The sequence below is a fragment of the Trematomus bernacchii genome, unplaced genomic scaffold, assembly GCF_902827165.1.
Source record: "Trematomus bernacchii unplaced genomic scaffold, fTreBer1.1, whole genome shotgun sequence".
NCBI classification, from domain to species: Eukaryota; Metazoa; Chordata; class Actinopteri; order Perciformes; family Nototheniidae; genus Trematomus; species Trematomus bernacchii.
The window spans coordinates 1,246,815-1,271,076 of NW_022987646.1; the positions used below are offsets into that span (position 1 = coordinate 1,246,815).

A 24,262-nucleotide genomic window follows, 5' to 3' on the forward strand; every position below is an offset into this window, starting at 1 on the left:
GTTTGATATGAATACCGCTTCATTATTTACTTTCAGAACTTTCCAAAATATTCTTCTCATTTTTTTCCCTCTTATTAATATGCTGATTTTTGGTTTACATAGACAAGGTTTTTTTTATGCGCATTTTGTTTTACCTTGGTCTTGTAATTTGTTTATGTGGTTTGCATCGAGGCTGCTCTCCAGTCTGTTAAAACGTTTGAAATAGTGGTTGTGGTTTGCTCTTGACCTGCATTTTTTTTTTACTAACAATCAATGCGTTCCTTATTTAATCTCAATTAGCTTTACCAAGCCCCATGTTTTATATTTCACATTGTTTCCCTAAATTAAATAGGATTGAAGTTGTACTTTGCTTGTGTTCATTTGGGTTACTTGTTTGGTAATTATGTTTCTATTTGCGTTTATAAAGATTTAACTGCACACAAATACATACATGATAATAATTAATTTGAGATGAATATGTATTTTTATTTTATTTTACGGAATACTTGGATTACGTATTTTTTCATAGTTTGAGTATGCACCATTCAGATTTGATCAATCACTTATTCTTTCCAGAATGTATTCTATGTTGCACGGTGTTACTGATTGTGGACTCTAAGCGACGCTGTTGGTTAATCTACGTTTTCCAAAACGTTATCACAAAGTCCCCTCCCTATGAGAGAAAAGGAGGTGGTGTGCACTTAGTGGGCTGATATCTGAGGGTATCAAACAAGCAAGCATTTAAATCTCAATTCGGATAAATACAAACTGAAAAGACCACGGAAAGTCTCCTTATAGTACGCTCAGTGTCCTTTTTCAGGATACGGGTCGTGTTTTTTTCGGTGCAGAGTATATTTTACTATTTTTATTTTTGCAATGGCGTGTGGAATCTCTCCATACTCGCGATGCGTGAGATGGCACTTTGGATGCGGACATAATGGGAAGCTCCTGTTTTTCTTGATATATCTAATCCAAGTGGTCAGCGGACAAGTCCGATATTCTATACCAGAGGAGATGAAGAAAGGCTCCCTAATCGGTAATGTAGCACAGGATCTCGGTTTGGATCTGAAGAGGCTCCGTTCTGGACGGGCCCGTATCGTGACCGGAGAAAACATTCAGTACACCGAGCTGAAGACGGACAAAGGGATTCTAGTCGTGAAAGAGAGAATAGACCGAGAGCAGCTTTGTGGAGACGAAACGCCATGTAGCTTCAGCTTTGAGATGATTTTAGAAAACCCGATGGAGTTGCATCAAATTACAGTAGAAATAACAGACATAAATGATCATTCTCCCGTTTTCAAAAAAGATACTATCCGTTTTGAAATCAGCGAAATTAACAGTGCTGGCGCTCGTTTTCCGTTGACGAGTGCAGAAGACCCAGATGTTGGTGTCAATGGATTAAAGGAATATGTTTTGACCGAGAATGAGAATTTTGTTGTGAAACAAACCTCTAATGCCGACGGAAAGAAATACGCAGAGATGGTGCTGCAAAAGCCATTAGACAGAGAGACCTACCCTAATCTGTCTCTAAAGCTGATAGCTGTTGACGGTGGATCTCCGCAGAGATCTGGTACAGTAAATATAGATATCACTGTTCTTGATGTGAATGATAATGCACCTGTATTTAATCAGTCTGTATACAAAGCTACAGTAATAGAAAACGCTCCAAGAGATACCTACGTTACCACTGTTAACGCCAGTGACCAAGATTTTGGATCAAATAGTATTGTAACGTATTATTTTTCAGACATCAGCAGTGGTTTTAGTAATTTGTTTACAGTTAATGAACAATCTGGTGTAGTTATTATAACAGGGTTAATTGATTATGAAAAAGAAAAAAAATACGAACTTAGAATCGAGGCCAAAGATCAGGGAGGTTTGACAGATTCCAGTAAAGTGATAATTGAAGTAAGTGATGTAAATGACAACTCCCCTACGATTAGTGTCATGTCCTTCACTAGCCCTGTGTCAGAAGACTCTCCTCCTGGTACAACTATTGGCATTATAAATGTGAAAGATCTTGATTCAGGTGAAAACGGACAGGTGACATGTAAAATAGAACAAAATGCACCTTTTAAGATCACATCTAATTTAAGAAATTACTACACTTTGGTAACAGATACGGTATTGGATCGTGAAAGTGTTTCAGAATATAATATCACTGTAGTTGCGACAGATGCAGGAAGGCCTCCTCTCTCGACAAGAAAAACCTTTAATTTAAAGATCTCTGATGTGAACGATAATGCTCCTGTGTTTTCACAAAGTGTTTACAATGCGTTTATTGCAGAGAATAACTCTCCAGGTACTTCTGTTGTCACTGTTAGGGCTAAAGATCCCGATGAAAATCAAAGCTCCCGTATATCTTATATACTGGAAGATACAAAAATCGGCGGGTCTCCGGTTTCTGAATATGTTTCTATAAATGCAGAAAGCGGAATGATACAGGCAATACGCTCATTTGATTACGAGCAGATCAAACATTTCGTTGTCGTGATCAAAGCGCAGGATAGAGGCTCTCCTCCACTGAGTAGCAGTGTGACTGTTAAAATACTGATCCAGGACCAGAACGACAACCCTCCTCAGGTCCTGTACCCAGTCCAGACTGGTGGCTCTCTGGTGGCTGAGATGGTGCCTCGTTCAGCAGATGTGGGCTACCTGGTCACTAAAGTGGTGGCTGTTGATGTGGACTCTGGACAGAATGCCTGGCTCTCCTATAAACTGCAGAAAGCCACAGACAGGGCGCTGTTTGAAGTGGGCTTACAGAATGGAGAAATAAGGACTATCCGCCAGGTGACTGATAAAGATGCTGTTAAACAAAGACTGACTATTATAGTGGAGGACAACGGGCAGCCCTCTCGTTCAGCTACAGTCATTGTTAACGTGGTGGTGGCTGACAGCTTCCCGGAAGTGCTGTCTGAGTTCACTGACTTTACACAGGACAAGGAGTACAATGACAACCTGACTTTTTACTTAGTGCTGGCTCTGGCTGTAGTGTCCTTCCTCTTCATCACCTGTTTAGTGGTTATTATATCAGTGAAGATTTACAGGTGGAGACAGTCTCGCATCATGTGTCACTCCAATCTCCCTGTGATTCCATATTATCCTCCACGTTACTCAGACACTTTGGGGACAGGGACTCTCCAACACGTGTACAATTACGAGGTGTGCAGGACGACTGACTCCAGAAAGAGTGACTGTAAGTTCGGCAGAGCTGGTAGTCAGAACGTGCTGATAATGGACCCCAGTTCTACAGGGACGATGCAGCGGATACAGAGTGAAAAGAGCATCCTGGATGAACCTGACTCTCCTCTGGAGGTGAGTCAAAAATGCCAGCTTCGTCTTTTTGGCCCCTTTGTTCTCTTTTTGTTTCTAGTTTCATTTTCAGCACCAAGGACCGCTTATTTTTCTTACACAACCTGATCAAAATGCTGTGTCTTTTAAAAATTGCAAATATATGTTTGGAAAAGCAAAGGCTCTTGAATGAGCCTTCATGACATGTTATATTTACTGCATTTTGTCTCAATGCGTTGTGGTGAAAGTAATGCAGCATCAGTAATGTTCAGCCTTCAGATGTGTGTGCAGTGTTCTGGCAACGCAATCATTGTTTATATACCATTTATTTTACTTATACAAATTTGGGAAATAGTTTTGTCACATGAGCAGGTAAAATATATTCACGGTTGGAAAAGAAAGATGCTGTTAGTGTGGTTTACGTTAGCAACACATGCATTTTGAACAGTGCTGTGCAATGTCTTAAGTAGAACCAGGATCCTCCACTTTCATGATATTGCTTATAGGTGATTGATTTATCAGACCATGCAAACCACTAAATTATAGGGAGTCAATCAAAGTTTTTCGCTTTTAAACATGCCTATATTTTTAACATGAAGATTACCATTTTATGTATTTATTTATTGTTTTTCTTGTTCGAACGTGTGCACAGTAGACCACTTTTCTTGAAAGTGAGATTACATTGTCTTTAATCATACTGGTCCTATTGCCTTAAATTTATACTAATAATTTCGTATTAAACAACCTGTTGAATGGCAAATATTTCAATTTACCACAGTAAAGTAGTTTTTTTAAAGACTTTCCGAAATGATTTCTAGGAAGAGTTCAGTTTGTCAGTTTTAGTGTGGTATGTGCTGTAATTGATGTTCAGCTTTTAGACTCTAAGCGACGCTGTTGGTCAGTTAATGATATCCTGTTAAATGTCGTCATTCAGTCCATCCCTAAGCAGACTATACAGTGGAGAAGGCTCTCTGTGTTTTGTCGAGGTTTAGGGCACGAAAGAGACAACATAATCTCACAGACTTGCATTTAAAGGCGGAGGACGTGATTAACCATCAGCAAACGGATATATCGAAACTAGTTTTACCTTCTTATCCACTGGATACAGATTTTTTTATTCTGTGTTGCCGTGATGGCATTGCGGGGATCTCTCACCTTCATATGCGCAAGACTTCCATTGTTTTATGGATTTCGAGGGCAAATAGGACTGCTTATGTTGCTGCTTCACACGGTTAATATGGTAGGAGCGCAGATTCGTTATTCTATACCAGAGGAGATGAAGAAAGGCTCTGTTATCGGTAATGTAGCACAGGATCTCGGTTTGGATCTGAGGAGGCTTCGTTCTGGGCGGGCCCGTATTGTGACCGGAGAAAACATCCACTACACCGAGCTGAAGACGGACAAAGGGATTCTAGTCGTGAATGAGAGAATAGACCGAGAGCAGCTTTGTGGAGACGAAACGCCGTGTAGCTTCAGCTTTGAGATGATTTTAGAAAATCCAATGGAACTGCACAGAGTAACTGTTGAGGTTTTAGATATCAATGATCATGCTCCCAGCTTTCCAAATAAAGAGAAGCCTATCTGTTTTGAAATGAGTGAATCGGCTGCAGTCGGGGTGCAGTTTCCACTGCAGAGCGCAGAGGATCTAGATGTGGGGCAAAACGCGTTGCAAGATTATGTTTTATCACCAAACGATAATTTTATTTTGAAGCAACATGCAAATCCAGACGGAAGTAAATATGTTGAAATGGTGCTTCAGAAGCCTGTAGACAGAGAGCTACATCCCCATCTGTCTTTAAAACTGATCGCAGTTGACGGAGGAACTCCCCAAAGATCCGGTACAGTAAATATAGATGTCACTGTGTTAGATGCCAATGACAATGCTCCAATATTTAACCAATCAGTGTATAAAGCATCTCTGATGGAAAACACAATGAAAGGCACGAGCATTATCTCAGTTATTGCCACAGACGCTGACAGTGGTTCAAATAGACTCATAAATTACAGTTTGTCAAAAACAAAAGGAAGTGCAGCAAATGTATTCAGTATTGATGAAATCACCGGCATAGTTTCTGTGTCTGGGCAAATAGATCATGAAAAAGACAGAAAATACGAGGTGAGAGTAGAGGCAAAGGATCAGGGTGGCTTAATTGGAACAAGTAAAATTATATTTGATGTTCTAGATGTTAACGACAATGCACCAGTTATAAATATAATGTCATTTTCCAGTCCAATTTCTGAGGATGCCCTTCCTGGTACAACAATCGCTATTTTAAATATAAAAGATCCAGACTCTGAAAAAAATGGGCAAATAAAATGTTCAATAGATGGTAAACTTCCTTTTAAGATAGAATCTTCTCTAACTAATTATTACAATTTGATCTCAGATCAACACTTTGATAGAGAATCTGTCTCCGAATATAATATAACAATAACAGCCACTGACATGGGCTCTCCCCCACTTTCTAGCTCAAGAGAATTACATCTTAAACTTTCTGATGTAAATGACAACGCACCTTTGTTTAATAAAAATAGTTACTCCGCTTACATAACAGAGAACAATTCACCTGGAGCGACAATATTTGCTGTCAGCGCGCGGGACTCTGATTGGAACCAAAACGCGAGAATCTCTTATCTTTTAGAGGAAACACAAGTCAGTGGAAGTCCAGTTTCTACTTATGTGTCTTTGAACTCTGAAACTGGAGTTCTTAGTGCAATTCGTTCTTTTGATTATGAGCAAATTAAACAAGTTCAGCTGGTAGTCATAGCTCAGGATGGAGGCTCTCCTCCACTCAGTAGCAATGTGACTGTGAAAATACTGATCCAGGACCAGAACGACAACCCTCCTCAGGTCCTGTACCCAGTCCAGACTGGTGGCTCTCTGGTGGCTGAGATGGTGCCTCGTTCAGCAGATGTGGGCTACCTGGTCACTAAAGTGGTGGCTGTTGATGTGGACTCTGGACAGAATGCCTGGCTCTCCTATAAACTGCAGAAAGCCACAGACAGGGCGCTGTTTGAAGTGGGCTTACAGAATGGAGAAATAAGGACTATCCGCCAGGTGACTGATAAAGATGCTGTGAAACAAAGACTGACTGTTATAGTGGAGGACAACGGGCAGCCCTCTCGTTCAGCTACAGTCATTGTTAACGTGGTGGTGGCTGACAGCTTCCCGGAAGTGCTGTCTGAGTTCACTGACTTTACACAGGACAAGGAGTACAATGACAACCTGACTTTTTACTTAGTGCTGGCTCTGGCTGTAGTGTCCTTCCTCTTCATCACGTGTTTAGTGGTTATCATATCAGTGAAGATCTACAGGTGGAGACAGTCTCGCCTCATGTTTCACTCCAATCTCCCTGTGATTCCATATTATCCACCACGTTACTCAGACACTTTGGGGACAGGGACTCTCCAACACGTGTACAACTACGAGGTGTGCAGGACGACTGACTCCAGAAAGAGTGACTGTAAGTCCGGCAGAGCTGGTAGTCAGAACGTGCTGATAATGGACCCCAGTTCTACAGGGACGATGCAGCGGATACAGAGTGAAAAGAGCATCTTGGATGAACCCGACTCTCCTCTAGAGGTTAGTCAAATAATGTAGCTTTCTGTGATAGTTCCTATCTTTCTGTGTTTATAGACATTGTTAGTGAAGTGGTGCATCCTATTCAGCACCATGGACAGCATCTCTCCTCTCGTTTGATATGAATACCGCTTCATTATTTACTTTCAGAATTTTCCAAAATATTCTTTCCACTTTTTCCCTCTTATTAATATGCTGATTTTTGGTTTTATATAGACAAAGTTTTTTTTTAGACGCATTTTGTTTTACCTTGGTCTTATCATTTGTTAAACATGGTTTGCAGCGAGGCTGCTCTCCAGTCTGTTAAAAGGTTTGAAATAGTGGTTGTGGTTTGCTCAGGACTTGAAATGTTTTACTAACTATCAATGTGTTCCTTATTTAATCTCAATTAGTTTTACCAAGCCCCATGTTTTATATGTCCCATTGCTTCCCCAAATTAAATACGATTGAAGTTGTACTTTGCTTGTGTTAATTTGGGTTACTTGTTTGGTAATTAACAAACGGTATTTGGGTTTATAAAGATTTAACAGCAAACCAATACATACATGATAATAATTAATTTGAGATGAATATGTATTTTATTTTATTTTACGGAATACTTGGATTACGTAGTTTTTCATAGTTTGAGTATGCACCATTCAGATTTGATCAATCACTTAATATTTCCAGAAAGTCATCTATGTTGCATGGTGTTACTGATTTTAGACTCTAAGCGACGCTGTTGGTTAATCTACGTTTTTCCAAAACGTTATCACAAAGTCCCCTCCCTATGAGAGAAAAGGAGGTGGTGTGCACTTAGTGGGCTGATATCTGAGGGTAACACAATAGCAAGCATTTCAATCTCAATTCGGATAAATAGAAACTAAAGGATATCGGTCGTGTTGGTTTCGGTGCAGAGTATATTTTCCTATTTTTATTTTTGCAATGGCGTGTGGAATCTCTCCACACTCTCGATGCCTGAGATGGCACTTTGGCTGCGGACAGAATTGGAAACTCTTGTTTTTCTTTCTTTATCTAATTCAAGTGGTCAGCGGACAAATCCGATATTCTATACCAGAGGAGATGAAGAAAGGCTCCCTAATCGGTAATGTAGCACAGGATCTCGGTTTGGATCTGAAGAGGCTCCGTTCTGGGCGGGCCCGTATCGTGACCGGAGAAAACCTCCAGTACACCGAGCTGAAGGCAGACAAAGGGATTCTAGTCGTGAAAGAGAGAATAGACCGAGAGCAGCTTTGTCGAGACGTAACGCCGTGTAGCTTCAGCTTTGAGGTGATTTTAGAAAACCCGATGGAGTTGCATCAAATTACAGTAGAAATAACAGACATAAATGATCACTCTCCTACGTTTAAAAGAGATACTATCCGTTTTGAAATCAGCGAATCAGCTAATGCTGGCGCTCGTTTTTCATTGACAAGTGCAGAAGACCCAGATGTTGGTGTCAATGATTTAAGGGAATATTTTTTGACCGAGAATGAGAATTTTGTTTTAAAACAAACCTCTAATGCCGATGGAAAGAAATACGCAGAGATGGTGCTGCAGAAGCCATTAGACAGAGAGACCTACCCTAATCTGTCTCTAAAGCTGATAGCTGTTGACGGCGGAACTCCGCAGAGATCTGGTACAGTAAATATAGATATCACTGTTCTTGATGCCAATGATAATGCACCTGTATTTAATCAGTCTGTATACAAAGCTACAGTAATGGAAAACGCTCCCAGAGATACTTACGTTACCACTGTTAACGCCAGTGATGCAGATTTTGGGTCAAATAGTATTGTAACGTATTCTTTTTCCGACCTCAATAGTGAACTCGGTAATTTGTTTATGATTGATGAAAAAACTGGTCTCGTATTTATTAGAGGTGCTATCGATTATGAAAAAGACATCAAGTACGAGCTCAGAATAGATGCAAAAGATCAGGGAGGTTTGACAGATTCCAGTAAAGTGATAATTGAAGTAAGTGATGTAAATGACAACTCCCCTACGATTAGTGTCATGTCCTTCACTAGCCCTGTGTCAGAAGACTCTCCTCCTGGTACAACTATTGGCATTATAAATGTGAAAGATCTTGATTCAGGTGAAAACGGACAGGTGACATGTAAAATAGAACAAAATACACCTTTTAAGATTACATCTAATTTAAGAAATTACTACACTTTGGTAACAGATACTGTATTGGATCGTGAAAGTGTTTCAGAATATAATATCACTGTAGTTGCGACAGATGCAGGAAGGCCTCCTCTCTTGACAAGAACAAACTTTAATTTAAAGATTTCTGATGTGAACGATAATGCTCCTGCGTTTTCACAAAGTGTTTACAATGCGTTTATTGCAGAGAATAACTCTCCAGGTATTTCTGTTCTCACTGTGAGAGCTAAAGATCCTGATGAAAACCAAAACTCCCGTATATCTTATATTCTGGAAGATACAAAAATTGGCGGGTCTCCGGTGTCTGCATATGTTTCTATAAATGCAGAAAGCGGAATGATACAGGCAGTGCGCTCATTTGATTACGAGCAGATCAAACATTTGGTTGTCGTGATCAAAGCTCAGGACGGAGGCTCTCCTCCACTCAGTAGCAATGTGACTGTGAAAATACTGATCCAGGACCAGAACGACAACCCTCCTCAGGTCCTGTACCCAGTCCAGACTGGTGGCTCTCTGGTGGCTGAGATGGTGCCTCGTTCAGCAGATGTGGGCTATCTGGTCACTAAAGTGGTGGCTGTTGATGTGGACTCTGGACAGAATGCCTGGCTCTCCTATAAACTGCAGAAAGCCACAGACAGGGCGCTGTTTGAAGTGGGCTTACAGAATGGAGAAATAAGGACTATCCGCCAGGTGACTGATAAAGATGCTGTGAAACAAAGACTGACTGTTAAAGTGGAGGACAACGGGCAGCCCTCTCGTTCAGCTACAGTCATTGTTAACGTGGTGGTGGCTGACAGCTTTCCGGAAGTGCTGTCTGAGTTCACTGACTTTACACAGGACAAGGAGTACAATGACAACCTGACTTTTTACTTAGTGCTGGCTCTGGTTGTAGTGTCCTTCCTCTTCATCACGTGTTTGGTGGTTATTATATCAGTGAAGATCTACAGGTGGAGACAGTCTCGCATCATGTGTCACTCCAATCTCCCTGTGATTCCATATTACCCTCCACGTTACTCAGACACTTTGGGGACAGGGACTCTCCAACATGTGTACAATTACGAGGTGTGCAGGACGACTGACTCCAGAAAGAGTGACTGTAAGTCCGGCAGAGCTGGTAGTCAGAACGTGCTGATAATGGACCCCAGTTCTACAGGGACGATGCAGCGGATACAGAGTGAAAAGAGCATCTTGGATGAACCCGACTCTCCTCTAGAGGTTAGTCAAATAATGTAGCTTTCTGTGACGGTTCCTCTTTTTCTGTGTTTAGAGACATTGTTAGTGAAGTGCTGCATCCTATTCAGCACCATGGAAAGCATCTCTCCTCTCGTTTGATATGAATACCGCTTCATTATTTACTTTCAGAACTTTACAAAATATTCTTCTCATTTTTTCCCTCTTATTAATATGCTGATTTTTGGTTTTACATAGACAAGGTTTTTTTTAGACGCATTTTGTTTTACCTTGGTCTTGTCATTTTTTTGTATGTGGTTTGCATCGAGGCTGCTCACCAGTCTGTTAAAACGTTTGAAATAGTGGTTGTGGTTTGCTCTTGACCTGCATTTTTTTACTAAAAATCAATGCGTTCCTTATTTAATCTCAATTAGTTTTACCAAGCCCCATGTTTTATATTTCACATTGTTTCCCTAAATTAAATAGGATTGAAGTTGTACTTTGCTTGTGTTCATTTGGGTTACTTGTTTGGTAATTATGTTTCTATTTGCGTTTATAAAGATTTAACTGCACACAAATACATACATGATAATAATTAATTTTAGATGAATATGTATTTTTATTTTATTTTACGGAATACTTGGATTACGTATTTTGTCATAGTTTGAGTATGCACCATTCAGATTTGATCAACCACTTATTATTTCCAAAATGTATTCGATGTTGCACGGTGTTACTGATTGTGGACTCTAAACGACGCTGTTGGTTAATCTACGTTTTCCAAAACGTTATCACAAAGTCCCCTCCCTATGAGAGAAAAGGAGGTGGTGTGCACTTTGTGAGCTGATATCTGAGGGTATAAAACAAGCAATCATTTAAATCTTAATTCGGATAAATACAAACTGAAAAGACCACGGAAAGTCTACTTATACGTACGCTCAGTGTCCTTTTCAGGATACGGGTCGTGTTTTTTTCGGTGCAGAGTATATTTTCCTATTTTTATTTTTGCAATGGCGAGTGGAATCTCTCCATACTCGCGATGCGTGAGATGGCACTTTGGATGCGGACATAATGGGAAGCTCCTGTTTTTCTTGATATATCTAATCCAAGTGGTCAGTGGACAAGTCCGATATTCAATCCCAGAGGAGATGAAGAAAGGCTCCCTAATCGGTAATCTAGCACAGGATCTCGGTTTGGATCTGAAGAGGCTCCGTTCTGGACGGGCCCGTATCGTGACCGGAGAAAACATTCAGTACACCGAGCTGAAGACAGACTAAGGGTTTCTAGTCGTGAAAGAGCGAATAGACCGAGAGCAGCTTTGTGGAGACGAAACGCCGTGTAGCTTCAGCTTTGAGGTGATTTTAGAAAACCCGATGGAGTTGCATCAAATTACAGTAGAAATAACAGACATAAATGATCATTCTCCCGTTTTCAAAAAAGATACTATCCGTTTTCAAATCAGCGAAATTAACAGTGCTGGCGCTCGTTTTCCGTTGACGAGTGCAGAAGACCCAGATGTTGGTGTCAATGGATTAAAGGAATATGTTTTGACCGAGAATGAGAATTTTGTTGTGAAACAAACCTCTAATGCCGACGGAAAGAAATACGCAGAGATGGTGCTGCAAAAGCCATTAGACAGAGAGACCTACCCTAATCTGTCTCTAAAGCTGATAGCTGTTGACGGTGGATCTCCGCAGAGATCTGGTAAAGTAAATATAGATATCACTGTTCTTGATGTGAATGATAATGCACCTGTATTTAATCAGTCTGTATACAAAGCTACATTAACGGAAAACGCTCCAAGAGATACCTACGTTACCACTGTTAACGCCAGTGACAAAGATTTTGGATCAAATAGTATTGTAACGTATTATTTTTCAGACATCAGCAGTGGTTTTAGTAATTTGTTTACAGTTAATGAACAATCTGGTGTAGTTCTTATAACAGGGTTAATTGATTATGAAAAAGAAAAAAAATACGAACTTAGAATCGAGGCCAAAGATCAGGGAGGTTTGACAGATTCCAGTAAAGTGATAATTGAAGTAAGTGATGTAAATGACAACTCCCCTACGATTAGTGTCATGTCCTTCACTAGCCCTGTGTCAGAAGACTCTCCTCCTGGTACAACTATTGGCATTATAAATGTGAAAGATCTTGATTCAGGTGAAAACGGACAGGTGACATGTAAAATAGAACAAAATGCACCTTTTAAGATCACATCTAATTTAAGAAATTACTACACTTTGGTAACAGATACGGTATTGGATCGTGAAAGTGTTTCAGAATTTAATATCACTGTAGTTGCGACAGATGCAGCAATGCCTCCTCTCTCGACAAGAAAAACCTTTCATTTAAAGATATCTGATGTGAACGATAATGCTCCTGTGTTTTCACAAAGTGTTTACAATGCGTTTATTGCAGAGAATAACTCTCCAGGTATTTCTGTTCTCACTGTGAGAGCTAAAGATCCCGATGAAAACCAAAGCTCCCGTATATCTTATATTCTGGAAGATACAAAAATTGGTGGGTCTCCGGTTTCTGAATATGTTTCTATAAATGCAGAAAGCGGAATGATACAGGCAGTACGCTCATTTGATTACGAGCAGATCAAACATTTGGTTGTCGTCATCAAAGCGCAGGATAGAGGCTCTCCTCCACTCAGTAGCAGTGTGACTGTTAAAATACTGATCCAGGACCAGAACGACAACCCTCCTCAGGTCCTGTACCCAGTCCAGACTGGTGGCTCTCTGGTGGCTGAGATGGTGCCTCGTTCAGCAGATGTGGGCTACCTGGTCACTAAAGTGGTGGCTGTTGATGTGGACTCTGGACAGAATGCCTGGCTCTCCTATAAACTGCAGAAAGCCACAGACAGGGCGCTGTTTGAAGTGGGCTTACAGAATGGAGAAATAAGGACTATCCGCCAGGTGACTGATAAAGATGCTGTGAAACAAAGACTGACTGTTATAGTGGAGGACAACGGGCAGCCCTCTCGTTCAGCTACAGTCATTGTTAACGTGGTGGTGGCGGACAGCTTCCCGGAAGTGCTGTCTGAGTTCACTGACTTTACACAGGACAAGGAGTACAATGACAACCTGACTTTTTACTTAGTGCTGGCTCTGGCTGTAGTGTCCTTCCTCTTCATTACCTGTTTAGTGGTTATTATATCAGTGAAGATCTACAGGTGGAGACAGTCTCGCATCATGTGTCACTCCAATCTCCCTGTGATTCCATATTATCCACCACGTTACTCAGACACTTTGGGGACAGGGACTCTCCAACACGTGTACAATTACGAGGTGTGCAGGACGACTGACTCCAGAAAGAGTGACTGTAAGTTCGGCAGAGCCGGTAGTCAGAACATGCTGATAATGGACCCCAGTTCTACAGGGACGATGCAGCGGATACAGAGTGAAAAGAGCATCCTGGATGAACCTGACTCTCCTCTAGAGGTGAGTCAAAAATGCCAGCTTCGTCTTTTTGGCCCCTTTGTTCTCTTTTTGTTTCTAGTTCCATGTTCAGCACCAAGGACAGCTTATTTTTCTTACACAACCTGATCAAAATGCTGTGTCTTTTAAAAATTGCAAAGATATGTTTGGAAAAGCAAAGGCTCTTGAATGAGCCTTCATATGAAATGTTATATTTATTGTATTTTGTCTCAATGCGTTGTGAGGAAAGTAATGCAGCATCAGTAATGTTCAGTCTTCGGATTTGTGCGCAGTGTTCTGACAACGTAATCATTGTTTAGATACCATTTATTTTGCTTATTCAAATTTGGGAAATAGTTTTGGCACATGAGTATGTGCTGTAATTGATGTTCAGCTTTTAGACTCTAAGCGACGCTGTTGGTCAGTAAATGATATCCTGTTAAATGTCGTCATTCAGTCCATCCCTAAGCAGACTATACAGTGGAGAAGGCTCTCTGTGTTTTGTCGAGGTTTAGGGCACGAAAGAGACAACATCATCTCACAGACTTGCATTTAAAGGCGGAGGACGTCATTAACCATCAGCAAACGGATATATCGAAACTAGTTTTACCTTCTAATCCACTGGATACAGATTTTTTTATTCTGTGTTGCCGTGATGGCATTGCGGGGATCTCTCACCTTCATATGCGCAAGACTTCCATTGTTTTATGGATTTCGATGGCAAATAGGACTGCTTATGTTGCTGCTTCACACGGTTAATATGGTAGGAGCGCAAATTCGTTATTCTATACCAGAGGAGATGAAGAAAGGCTCTGTTATCGGTAATGTAGCACAGGATCTCGGTTTGGATCTGAAGAGGCTCCGTTCTGGGCGGGCCCGTATCGTGACCGGAGAAAACATCCACTACACCGAGCTGAAGACAGACAAAGGGATTCTAGTCGTGAAAGAGAGAATAGACCGAGAGGAGCTTTGTGGAGACGAAACGCCGTGTAGCTTCAGCTTTGAGATGATTTTAGAAAATCCAATGGAACTGCACAGAGTAACTGTTGAGGTTTTAGATATCAATGATCATGCTCCTGTCTTTCCAAATAAAGAGAAGCCTATCCGTTTTGAAATGAGTGAATCGGCTGCAGTCGGAGTGCAGTTTCCACTGCAGAGCGCAGAGGACCTAGATGTGGGGCAAAATGCGTTGCAAGATTATATTTTATCACCAAACGTCAATTTTATTTTGAAGCAACATGCAAATCCAGACGGAAGTAAATATGTTGAAATGGTGCTTCAGAAGCCTTTAGACAGAGAGCTACATCCCCACCTGTCTTTAAAACTGATCGCAGTTGACGGAGGAACTCCCCAGAGATCCGGTACAGTAAATATAGATATCTCTGTGTTAGATGTTAATGACAATGCTCCAATATTTAACCAATCAGTGTATAAAGCATCTGTGATGGAAAACACATTGAAAGGCACGATCATTATCTCAGTAAATGCCACAGACGCTGACAGTGGTTCAAATGGACTTATTACTTACAGTTTGTCAAAAACAAAAGGAAGTGCAGCCAATTTATTCAGTGTTGATGAAAACACCGGCATAGTTTCTGTGTCTGGGCAAATAGATTATGAAAAAGACAGAAAATACGAGGTGAGAGTAGAGGCAAAGGATCAGGGTGGTTTAATTGGAACAAGTAAAATTATATTTGATGTTCTAGATTTTAACGACAATTCCCCAGTTATAAATATCATGTCTTTTTCCAGTCCCATTTCTGAGGATGCCCTTCCTGGTACAAAAATTGCCATTTTAAACATAAAAGATGCAGACTCTGAACAAAATGGGCAAATAAGATGTTCAATAGATGGTAAACTTCCCTTTAAGATAGAATCTTCTCTAACAAATTATTACAATTTGATCTCAGATCAACACTTTGACAGAGAATCTGTCTCAGAGTATAATATAACAATAACAGCCACTGACATGGGCTCTCCCCCACTTTCTAGCTCAAGAGAATTACATCTTAAACTTTCTGATGTAAATGATAACGCACCTTTGTTTAATAAAAATAGTTACTCCGCTTACATAACAGAGAACAATTCACCTGGAGCGACTATATTTGCTGTCAGCGCACGGGACTCTGATTGGAACCAAAACGCGAGAATCTCTTATCTCTTAGAGGAAACACAAGTCAGTGGAAGTCCAGTTTCTACTTTTGTGTCTTTGAACTCTGAAACTGGAGTTCTAAGTGCAATTCGTTCTTTTGATTATGAGCAAATTAAACAACTTCAGCTGGTAGTCATAGCTCAGGATGGAGGCTCTCCTCCACTTAGTAGCAACGTGACTGTGAAAATACTGATCCAGGACCAGAACGACAACCCTCCTCAGGTCCTGTACCCAGTCCAGACTGGTGGCTCTCTGGTGGCTGAGATGGTGCCTCGTTCAGCAGATGTGGGCTATCTGGTCACTAAAGTGGTGGCTGTTGATGTGGACTCTGGACAGAATGCCTGGCTCTCCTATAAACTGCAGAAAGCCACAGACAGGGCGCTGTTTGAAGTGGGCTTACAGAATGGAGAAATAAGGACTATCCGCCAGGTGACTGATAAAGATGCTGTGAAACAAAGACTGACTGTTATAGTGGAGGACAACGGGCAGCCCTCTCGTTCAGCTATAGTCATTGTTAATGTGGTGGTGGCGGACAGCTTCCCGGAAGTGCTGTCTGAGTTCACTGACTTTACACAGGACAAGGAGTACAATGACAACCTGACTTTTTACTTAGTGCTGGCTCTGGCTGTAGTGTCCTTCCTCTTCATCACGTGTTTAGTGGTTATTATATCAGTGAAGATCTACAGGTGGAGACAGTCTCGCATCATGTTTCACTCCAATCTCCCTGTAATTCCTTATTATCCTCCACGTTACTCAGACACTTTGGGGACAGGGACTCTCCAACACGTGTACAACTACGAGGTGTGCAGGACGACTGACTCCAGAAAGAGTGACTGTAAGTTCGGCGGAGCAGGTAGTCAGAACGTGCTGATTATGGACCCCAGTTATACAGGGACGATGCAGCGGATACAGAGTGAAAAGAGCATCCTGGATGAACCTGACTCTCCTCTAGAGGTGAGTTAGGAAAATATTGCTTTGCTTTTTGTCTCTGTGTACATTTTGTGCAATGATAAAGAACAGTTGAACACAACACGTCACTTTCAGCACCATAGACAGCCTGTTATACCTGACTCTCCTTTAGAGGTGAGTCAAACATACTAGCTTCGTATTTTTCGCCCCTTTGTTCTCTTTGTGTTTTTAAGTTTCCTTTTCAGCACCACGGACAGCTTATTTTTCTTACACAACCTTATCGAAATGCTGTGTTTTAAACATTGCAAAGATAAGCCTGTGGAAAGCAAATGGCTCCTGAATGATTTTCATTTTATATGTGTTATTTACTGCATTATGTCTCAATGTGTTGTGAGGAAAGTAATGCAGCATCAGTAATGTTCAGCCTTCAGATGTGTGCACAGTGCACTGGCAACATAATCATTATTTAGATACCATTGATTTTAGTTATACAAATTTGGGAAACTGTTTCGTCACAAGAGCAGGTAAAACATACTCACGCTTGGAAAAGAAAGATGCTGTTAGTGTGGTTTACGTTAGCAACACATGCATTTTGAACAGTGCTGTGCAATGTCTTAAGTAGAACCAGGATCCTCCACTTTCATGATTTTGCTTATAGGTGATTGATTTATCAGACCATGCAAACTACTAAATGATAGGGAGTCAAAAGTGTTTCGCTTTCAAACATGCCTATATTTTTAACATGAAGATTACCATTTTATGTATATTTCTTGTTTTTCTTGTTCGAACGTGTGCACAGTAGACCACTTTTCTTGAAAGTGAGATTACATTTTCTTTATTCATACTGGTCCTATTGCCTTAAACTTATACTTATAATTTGGTATTAAACAACCTGTTGAATGGCAAATATTTCAATTTACCACAGTAAAGTAGTTTTTTTAAAAGACTTTCCGAAATGATTTCTACCATAGGTAGAGTTCAGTTTGTCTGCTTCAGAGCTTGAGTGTGGTATGTGCTGTAATTGATGTTCAGCTTTTAGACTCTAAGCGACGCTGTTGGTCAGTAAATGATATCCTGTTAAATGTCGTCATTCAGTCCATCCCTTAGCAGACTATACAGTGGAGAAGGCTCTCTGTGTTTTGTCGAGGTTTAGGGCACCAAAGAGACAACATCATCTCACAGACTTGCATTTAAAGGCGGAGGACGTCATTAACCATCAGCAAACGGATATATCGAAACTAGTTTTACCGTCTAATCCACTGGATACAGATTTTTTATTCTGTGTTGCCGTGATGGCATTGCTAGGATCTCTCACCTTCATATGCGCAAGACTGCCATTGTTTTATGGATTTCGAGGGCAAATAGGACTGCTTATGTTGCAGCTTCACACGGTTAATATGGTAGGAGCGCAGATTCGTTATTCAATACCAGAGGAGATGAAGAAAGGCTCTGTTATCGGTAATGTAGCACAGGATCTCGGTTTGGATATGAAGAGGCTCCGTTCTGGGCGGGCCCGTATCGTGACCGGAGAAAACATCCACGACACCGAGCTGAAGACGGACAAAGGGATTCTAGTCGTGAATGAGAGAATAGACCGAGAGGAGCTTTGTGGAGACGAAACGCCGTGTAGCTTCAGCTTTGAGATGATTTTAGAAAATCCAATGGAACTGCACAGAGTAACTGTTGAGGTTTTAGATATCAATGATCATGCTCCCAGCTTTCCAAATAAAGAGAAGCCTATCTGTTTTGAAATGAGTGAATCGGCTGCAGTCGGAGTGCAGTTTCCACTGCAGAGCGCAGAGGATCTAGATGTGGGGCAAAACGCGTTGCAAGATTATATTTTATCACCAAACGATAATTTTATTTTGAAGCAACATGCAAATCCAAATGGAGGTAAATATGTTGAAATTGTGCTCCAGAAGCCTGTAGACAGAGAGCTACATCCCCATCTGTCGTTAAAACTGATCGCAGTTGATGGAGGTACTCCCCAGAGATCCGGTACAGTAAATATAGATGTCACTGTGTTAGATGCCAATGACAACATTCCGGTTTTTAACCAATCAGTTTATAAAGCATCTCTGATGGAAAACACAATGAAAGGCACGAGCATTATCTCAGTTAATGCCACAGACGCGGACAGTGGTTCAAATAGACTCATAAATTACAGTTTGTCAAAAACAAAAGGAAGTGCAGCAAATGTATTCAGTATTGATGAAATCACCGGCATAGTTTCTGTGTCTGGGCAGATAGATTATGAAAAAGACAGAAAATACGAAGTGAGGGTAGAGGCAAAGGATCAGGGTGGCTTAATTGGAACAAGTACAATTATATTTGATGTTCTAGATGTTAACGACAATGCACCAGTTATAAATATAATGTCATTTTCCAGTCCCATTTCTGAGGATGCCCTTCCTGGTACAACAATCGCTATTTTAAATATAAAAGATCCAGACTCTGGAAAAAATGGGCAAATAAAATGTTCAATAGATGGTAAACTTCCTTTTAAGATAGAATCTTCTCTAACTAATTATTACAATTTGATCTCAGATCAACACTTTGATAGAGAATCTGTCTCAGAGTATAATATAACAATAACAGCCACTGACATGGGCTCTCCCCCACTTTCTAGCTCAAGAGAATTACATCTTAAACTTTCTGATGTTAATGACAATGCACCATTATTTAATAAAAAGAGTTACTCCGCTTACATAACAGAGAACAATTCACCTGGAGCGTCTATATTTGCTGTCAACGCGCGGGACTCTGATTGGAACCAAAACGCGAGAATCTCTTATCTTTTAGAGGAAACACAAGTCAGTGGAAGTCCAGTTTCTACTTTTGTGTCTTTGAACTCTGAAACTGGAGTTCTTAGTGCAATTCGTTCTTTTGATTATGAGCAAATTAAACAACTCAGCTGGTAGTTAAAGCTCAGGATGGAGGCTCTCCTCCACTGAGTAGCAATGTGACTGTGAAAATACTGATCCAGGACCAGAACGACAACCCCCCTCAGGTCCTGTACCCAGTCCAGACTGGTGGCTCTCTGGTGGCTGAGATGGTACCTCAATCATCAGATGTGGGCTATCTGGTCACTAAAGTGGTGGCTGTTGATGTGGACTCTGGACAGAATGCCTGGCTCTCCTATAAACTGCAGAAAGCCACAGACAGGGCGCTGTTTGAAGTGGGCTTACAGAATGGAGAAATAAGGACTATCCGCCAGGTGACTGATAAAGATGCTGTGAAACAAAGACTGACTGTTATAGTGGAGGACAACGGGCAGCCCTCTCGTTCAGCTACAGTCATTGTTAAGGTGGTGGTGGCGGACAGCTTCCCGGAAGTGCTGTCTGAGTTCACTGACTTTACACAGGACAAGGAATACAACCTGACTTTTTACTTAGTGCTGGCTCTGGCTGTAGTGTCCTTCCTCTTCATCACGTGTTTAGTGGTTATTATATCAGTGAAGATCTACAGGTGGAGACAGTCTCGCATCATGTGTCACTCCAATCTCCCTGTGATTCCTTATTATCCTCCACGTTACTCAGACACTTTGGGGACAGGGACTCTCCAACAGGTGTACAACTACGAGGTGTGCAGGACGACTGACTCAGGAAAGAGTGACTGTAAGTTTGGCACAGCCCGGAGTCAGAACGTGCTGATAATGGACCCCAGTTATACAGGGACTATGCAGCGGATACAGAGTGAAAAGAGCATCCTGGATGAACCTGACTCTCTTCTGGAGGTGAGTTAGGGAAATATTGCTTCGTTTTCTGTCTCTGTGTACATTTTGTGCAACGATAAAGAACAGTTTAACACAACACGTCACTTTCAGCACCATAGACAGCATCCATGTTATAGTTAGGATCTTGAAGCCCTTGCTTTTCCAAATCTGATGTCAATGTTGACATGTGCACAGCATGTAATTCAAACCTTTTTTTTCTAAATAGTTTAAATTTAAAAAGCTACATTTCCACTCTTTATCAATATTTAATATTTACTATAATGCAAAAACTGGTACATATTTGTTTCTCTAAATAGGTGTTGCAGCTTTCACGTCTTTACGTGAAGTGATTTAAGTGTTTTAATTAGTGCTCATTGATGAGACTAATGAGGGCATTGTTGTTATTCTTATCTTGAATTACTTGGTAATTATATGTCTTCAGTGACTGATGCAGTGTTGTATGGCACTTTGATTCTCCACTGGAGATTTTTTACAATTTTTTTCTTTATTTGTATGTTTTGCTGTGTCGTGATTAACAGCATGTGTGTTACATTTTGTATGACATCATACATTATGAGGGACCCGGTGCTATGTATTCAATTTGCGATGGATATGGTGCATTATTTGGTCGGTATCATGTTAGTATGAAAATTACATTTGCAAGAATTTCCCCACTTTGTGTTGATATTCATTCACTGGACTCTAAGGGACGCTGTTGGTCTAGTTAAACAACTCTGAACAGTGTTTCAGGTTGTGCCTTTCTACATCCTGCTCTGTGGAGAGTGAATATGCTTCATACCGTACACGACGTTGAAGTGGGCGCAGATAGACTGTGTTTGAATTGATATTTTTCACCACGAAAGAAACGAAATACAAATCGTTTTATCATAAACTACACTCTCGTTAATAGTTCGTTTTTTGTATGAGCAGTGTTTGGATGGTATTATTTCCCATACATTATTTGATAACATGGATTTCGGTAAATATGACTACTGGACACTAAGATGGCGTTTGGGATACGGACTGACGTCGCGAGGCATTCTGTTTATTATTTTTCTCAGTCATATTGCCGGCGGTCAAATACGTTATTCAATCCCAGAGGAAATGAAGAAGGGATCCCTTATTGGTAATGTCGCATTGGACCTCGGAATATCTGCGCAGAGGCTCCGTTCTGGTCGAGCCCGTGTCGTGACAGGAGAAAGCATCCAGTACACCGAGCTGAAGACAGACAAAGGGACGCTGGTAATAAATGAGAGGATAGACCGAGAGCAGCTTTGTGCAGAGGTAACACCGTGTAGCTTCAGCTTTGATTTGATTTTGGAAAACCCGATGGAACTGCATCACGTGACGGTCGAAGTATTGGACATTAATGATAATTCACCTTCTTTTCATCAGCATGACATGCAATTAACGATTGGAGAATCAGCCGTACCTGGAGCACGTTTTGTTTTGCCAACAGCCAATGATCCTGATGTCGGAGTCAATGCACTGCAGGACTATCATTTATCTCCAAATGAACATTTTATTTTAAAAAAATATTCAAATTCTGACGGAAGAAAATATGCTGAGATGGTTCTTGAGAAACCACTGGATAGAGAGCAATATCCAAGTTTGTCCCTAAAGCTGATAGCATTTGACGGTGGGACGCCACATAAATCGGGTACGGTAATTATAGATATCACTGTCTTGGATAATAACGATAATTCTCCTGTTTTCAATCAAACAGTTTATAAGGCTAATGTAGTGGAAAACTCCCCCGGAGGTACATATATCATCACGGTTAATGCCACTGACGCAGATAGCGGATCAAATGGTTTGATTTATTATTCTATTTCCAAAATGCAAGGCAGCATAGACAGCATATTTGAAATTAACAAAACAACGGGTGTGATATTTCTTTCAAGGCAGGTTGACTATGAAAAAGCAAAGAAGTATGAAATACGCATTGAAGCAACAGACCAAGGAGCTTTAACAGACTCAAGTAAGGTCATAGTTGAGGTGATTGATGTGAATGATAACTCACCTGTAATAAATGTCATGTCCTTCACTAGCCCTGTGTCAGAAGACTCTCCTCCTGGTACAACTATTGGCATTATAAATGTGAAAGATCTTGATTCAGGTGAAAACGGACAGGTAACATGTAAAATAGAACAAAATGCATCTTTCAAGATTAATCTAATTTAAGAAATTACTACACTTTGGTAACAGATACTGTATTGAATCGTGAAAGTGTTTCAGAATATAATATCACTGTAGTTGCGACAGATGCAGGAAGGCCTCCTCTCTCGACAAGAAAAAACTTTAATTTAAAGATCTCTGATGTGAACGATAATGCTCCTGCGTTTTCACAAATTGTTTACAGTGCGTTTATTGCAGAGAATAACTCCCCGGGTATTTCTGTTGTCACTGTGAGAGCTAAAGATCCGGATGAAAACCAAAACTCCCGTATATCTTATATTCTGGAAGATACTCAAATCGGTGGGTCTCCAGTTTCTGAATATGTTTCTATAAATGCAGAAAGCGGAATGATACATGCAGTGCGCTCATTTGATTACGAGCAGATCAAACAGTTGGTTATCACTGTCAAAGCACAGGATGGAGGCTCTCCTCCACTCAGTAGCAACGTGACTGTGAAATTACAGATCCAGGACCAGAACGACAACCCTCCTCAGGTCCTGTACCCAGTCCAGACTGGTGGCTCTCTGGTGGCTGAGATGGTGCCTCGTTCAGCAGATGTGGGCTATCTGGTCACTAAAGTGGTGGCTGTTGATGTGGACTCTGGACAGAATGCCTGGCTCTCCTATAAACTGCAGAAAGCCACAGACAGGGCGCTGTTTGAAGTGGGCTTACAGAATGGAGAAATAAGGACTATCCGCCAGGTGACTGATAAAGATGCTGTGAAACAAAGACTGACTGTTATAGTGGAGGACAACGGGCAGCCCTCTCGTTCAGCTACAGTCATTGTTAACGTGGTGGTGGCTGACAGCTTCCCGGAAGTGCTGTCTGAGTTCACTGACTTTACACAGGACAAGGAGTACAATGACAACCTGACTTTTTACTTAGTGCTGGCTCTGGCTGTAGTGTCCTTCCTCTTCATCACATGTTTGGTGGTTATTATATCAGTGAAGATCTACAGGTGGAGACAGTCTCGCATCATGTGTCACTCCAATCTCCCTGTGATTCCATATTATCCACCACGTTACTCAGACACTTTGGGGACAGGGACTCTCCAACACGTGTACAACTACGAGGTGTGCAGGACGACTGACTCCAGAAAGAGTGACTGTAAGTTCGGCGGAGCAGGTAGTCAGAACGTGCTGATAATGGACCCCGGTTATACAGGGACGATGCAGCGGATACAGAGTGAAAAGAGCATCCTGGATGAACCTGACTCTCCTCTAGAGGTGAGTTAGGAAAATATTGCTTTGCTTTTGTCTCTGTGTACATTTTGTGCATTGATAAAGAACAGTTGAACACAACACGTCACTTTCAGCACCATAGACAGCATGTTATACCTGACTCTCCTTTAGAGGTGAGTCAAACATATAGCTTCGTATTTTTCACCCCTTTGTTCTCTTTGGGTTTCTAGTTTCCTTTTCAGCACCACGGACAGCTTATGTTTCTTACACAACCTTATCGAAATGCTGTGTTTTAAACGTTGCAAAGATAAGCCTGTGGAAAGCAAATGGCTCCTGAATGATTTCATTTGATATGTGTTATTTACTGCATTCTGTCTCAATGCGTTGTGAGGAAAGTAATGCAGCATTAGTAATGTTCAGCCTTCAGATGTGTGCACAGTGCACTGGCAACGTATTCATTGTTTAGATACCATTTATTTTAGTTATACAAATTTGGGAAACTGTTTCGTCACAAGAGCAGGTAAAACATATTCA

General features: G+C 41.0%; 7 protein-coding genes and 1 pseudogene across 12 annotated transcripts in view; all 8 read left to right on the top strand.

The window, feature by feature from the left end:
- The window catches only part of LOC117485400 (protocadherin gamma-C5-like), a 243,915-nt gene that overhangs the window by 69,457 nt on the left and 150,196 nt on the right, over nt 1-24,262 (top strand). The gene's annotated exons all lie outside the window — the stretch shown is intronic.
- LOC117485431 (protocadherin gamma-A7-like) lies at nt 847-3,809 on the top strand. Its single transcript, XM_034133988.1, has 4 exons — nt 847-1,239; nt 1,997-2,008; nt 2,539-3,294; nt 3,777-3,809. Exons 1-4 carry the CDS (start codon nt 856-858, stop codon nt 3,807-3,809), a joined length of 1,185 nt encoding a protein of 394 aa, XP_033989879.1. The 5' UTR covers nt 847-855.
- On the top strand, nt 4,508-6,970 carry LOC117485432 (protocadherin gamma-A7-like). Its single transcript, XM_034133989.1, has 3 exons — nt 4,508-4,791; nt 6,085-6,853; nt 6,908-6,970. Exons 1-3 carry the CDS (start codon nt 4,508-4,510, stop codon nt 6,968-6,970), a joined length of 1,116 nt encoding a protein of 371 aa, XP_033989880.1.
- Nucleotides 7,775-10,231, top strand: LOC117485406 (protocadherin gamma-A10-like). The gene has a single exon (XM_034133963.1). It carries the CDS (start codon nt 7,775-7,777, stop codon nt 10,229-10,231), a length of 2,457 nt encoding a protein of 818 aa, XP_033989854.1.
- On the top strand, nt 11,208-13,786 carry LOC117485433 (annotated as a pseudogene).
- LOC117485404 (protocadherin gamma-A10-like) lies at nt 14,249-16,708 on the top strand. The gene has a single exon (XM_034133961.1). It carries the CDS (start codon nt 14,249-14,251, stop codon nt 16,706-16,708), a length of 2,460 nt encoding a protein of 819 aa, XP_033989852.1.
- On the top strand, nt 18,052-20,399 carry LOC117485434 (protocadherin gamma-A3-like). Its single transcript, XM_034133990.1, is given in 2 exon segments — nt 18,052-19,564; nt 19,567-20,399. Coding segments are annotated over 2 exon segments (2,346 nt in total).
- Nucleotides 21,339-23,782, top strand: LOC117485436 (protocadherin beta-4-like). Its single transcript, XM_034133991.1, has 2 exons — nt 21,339-21,725; nt 23,012-23,782. The coding sequence occupies exons 1-2, from the start codon at nt 21,339-21,341 to the stop codon at nt 23,780-23,782; spliced, it is 1,158 nt and encodes a 385-aa protein (XP_033989882.1).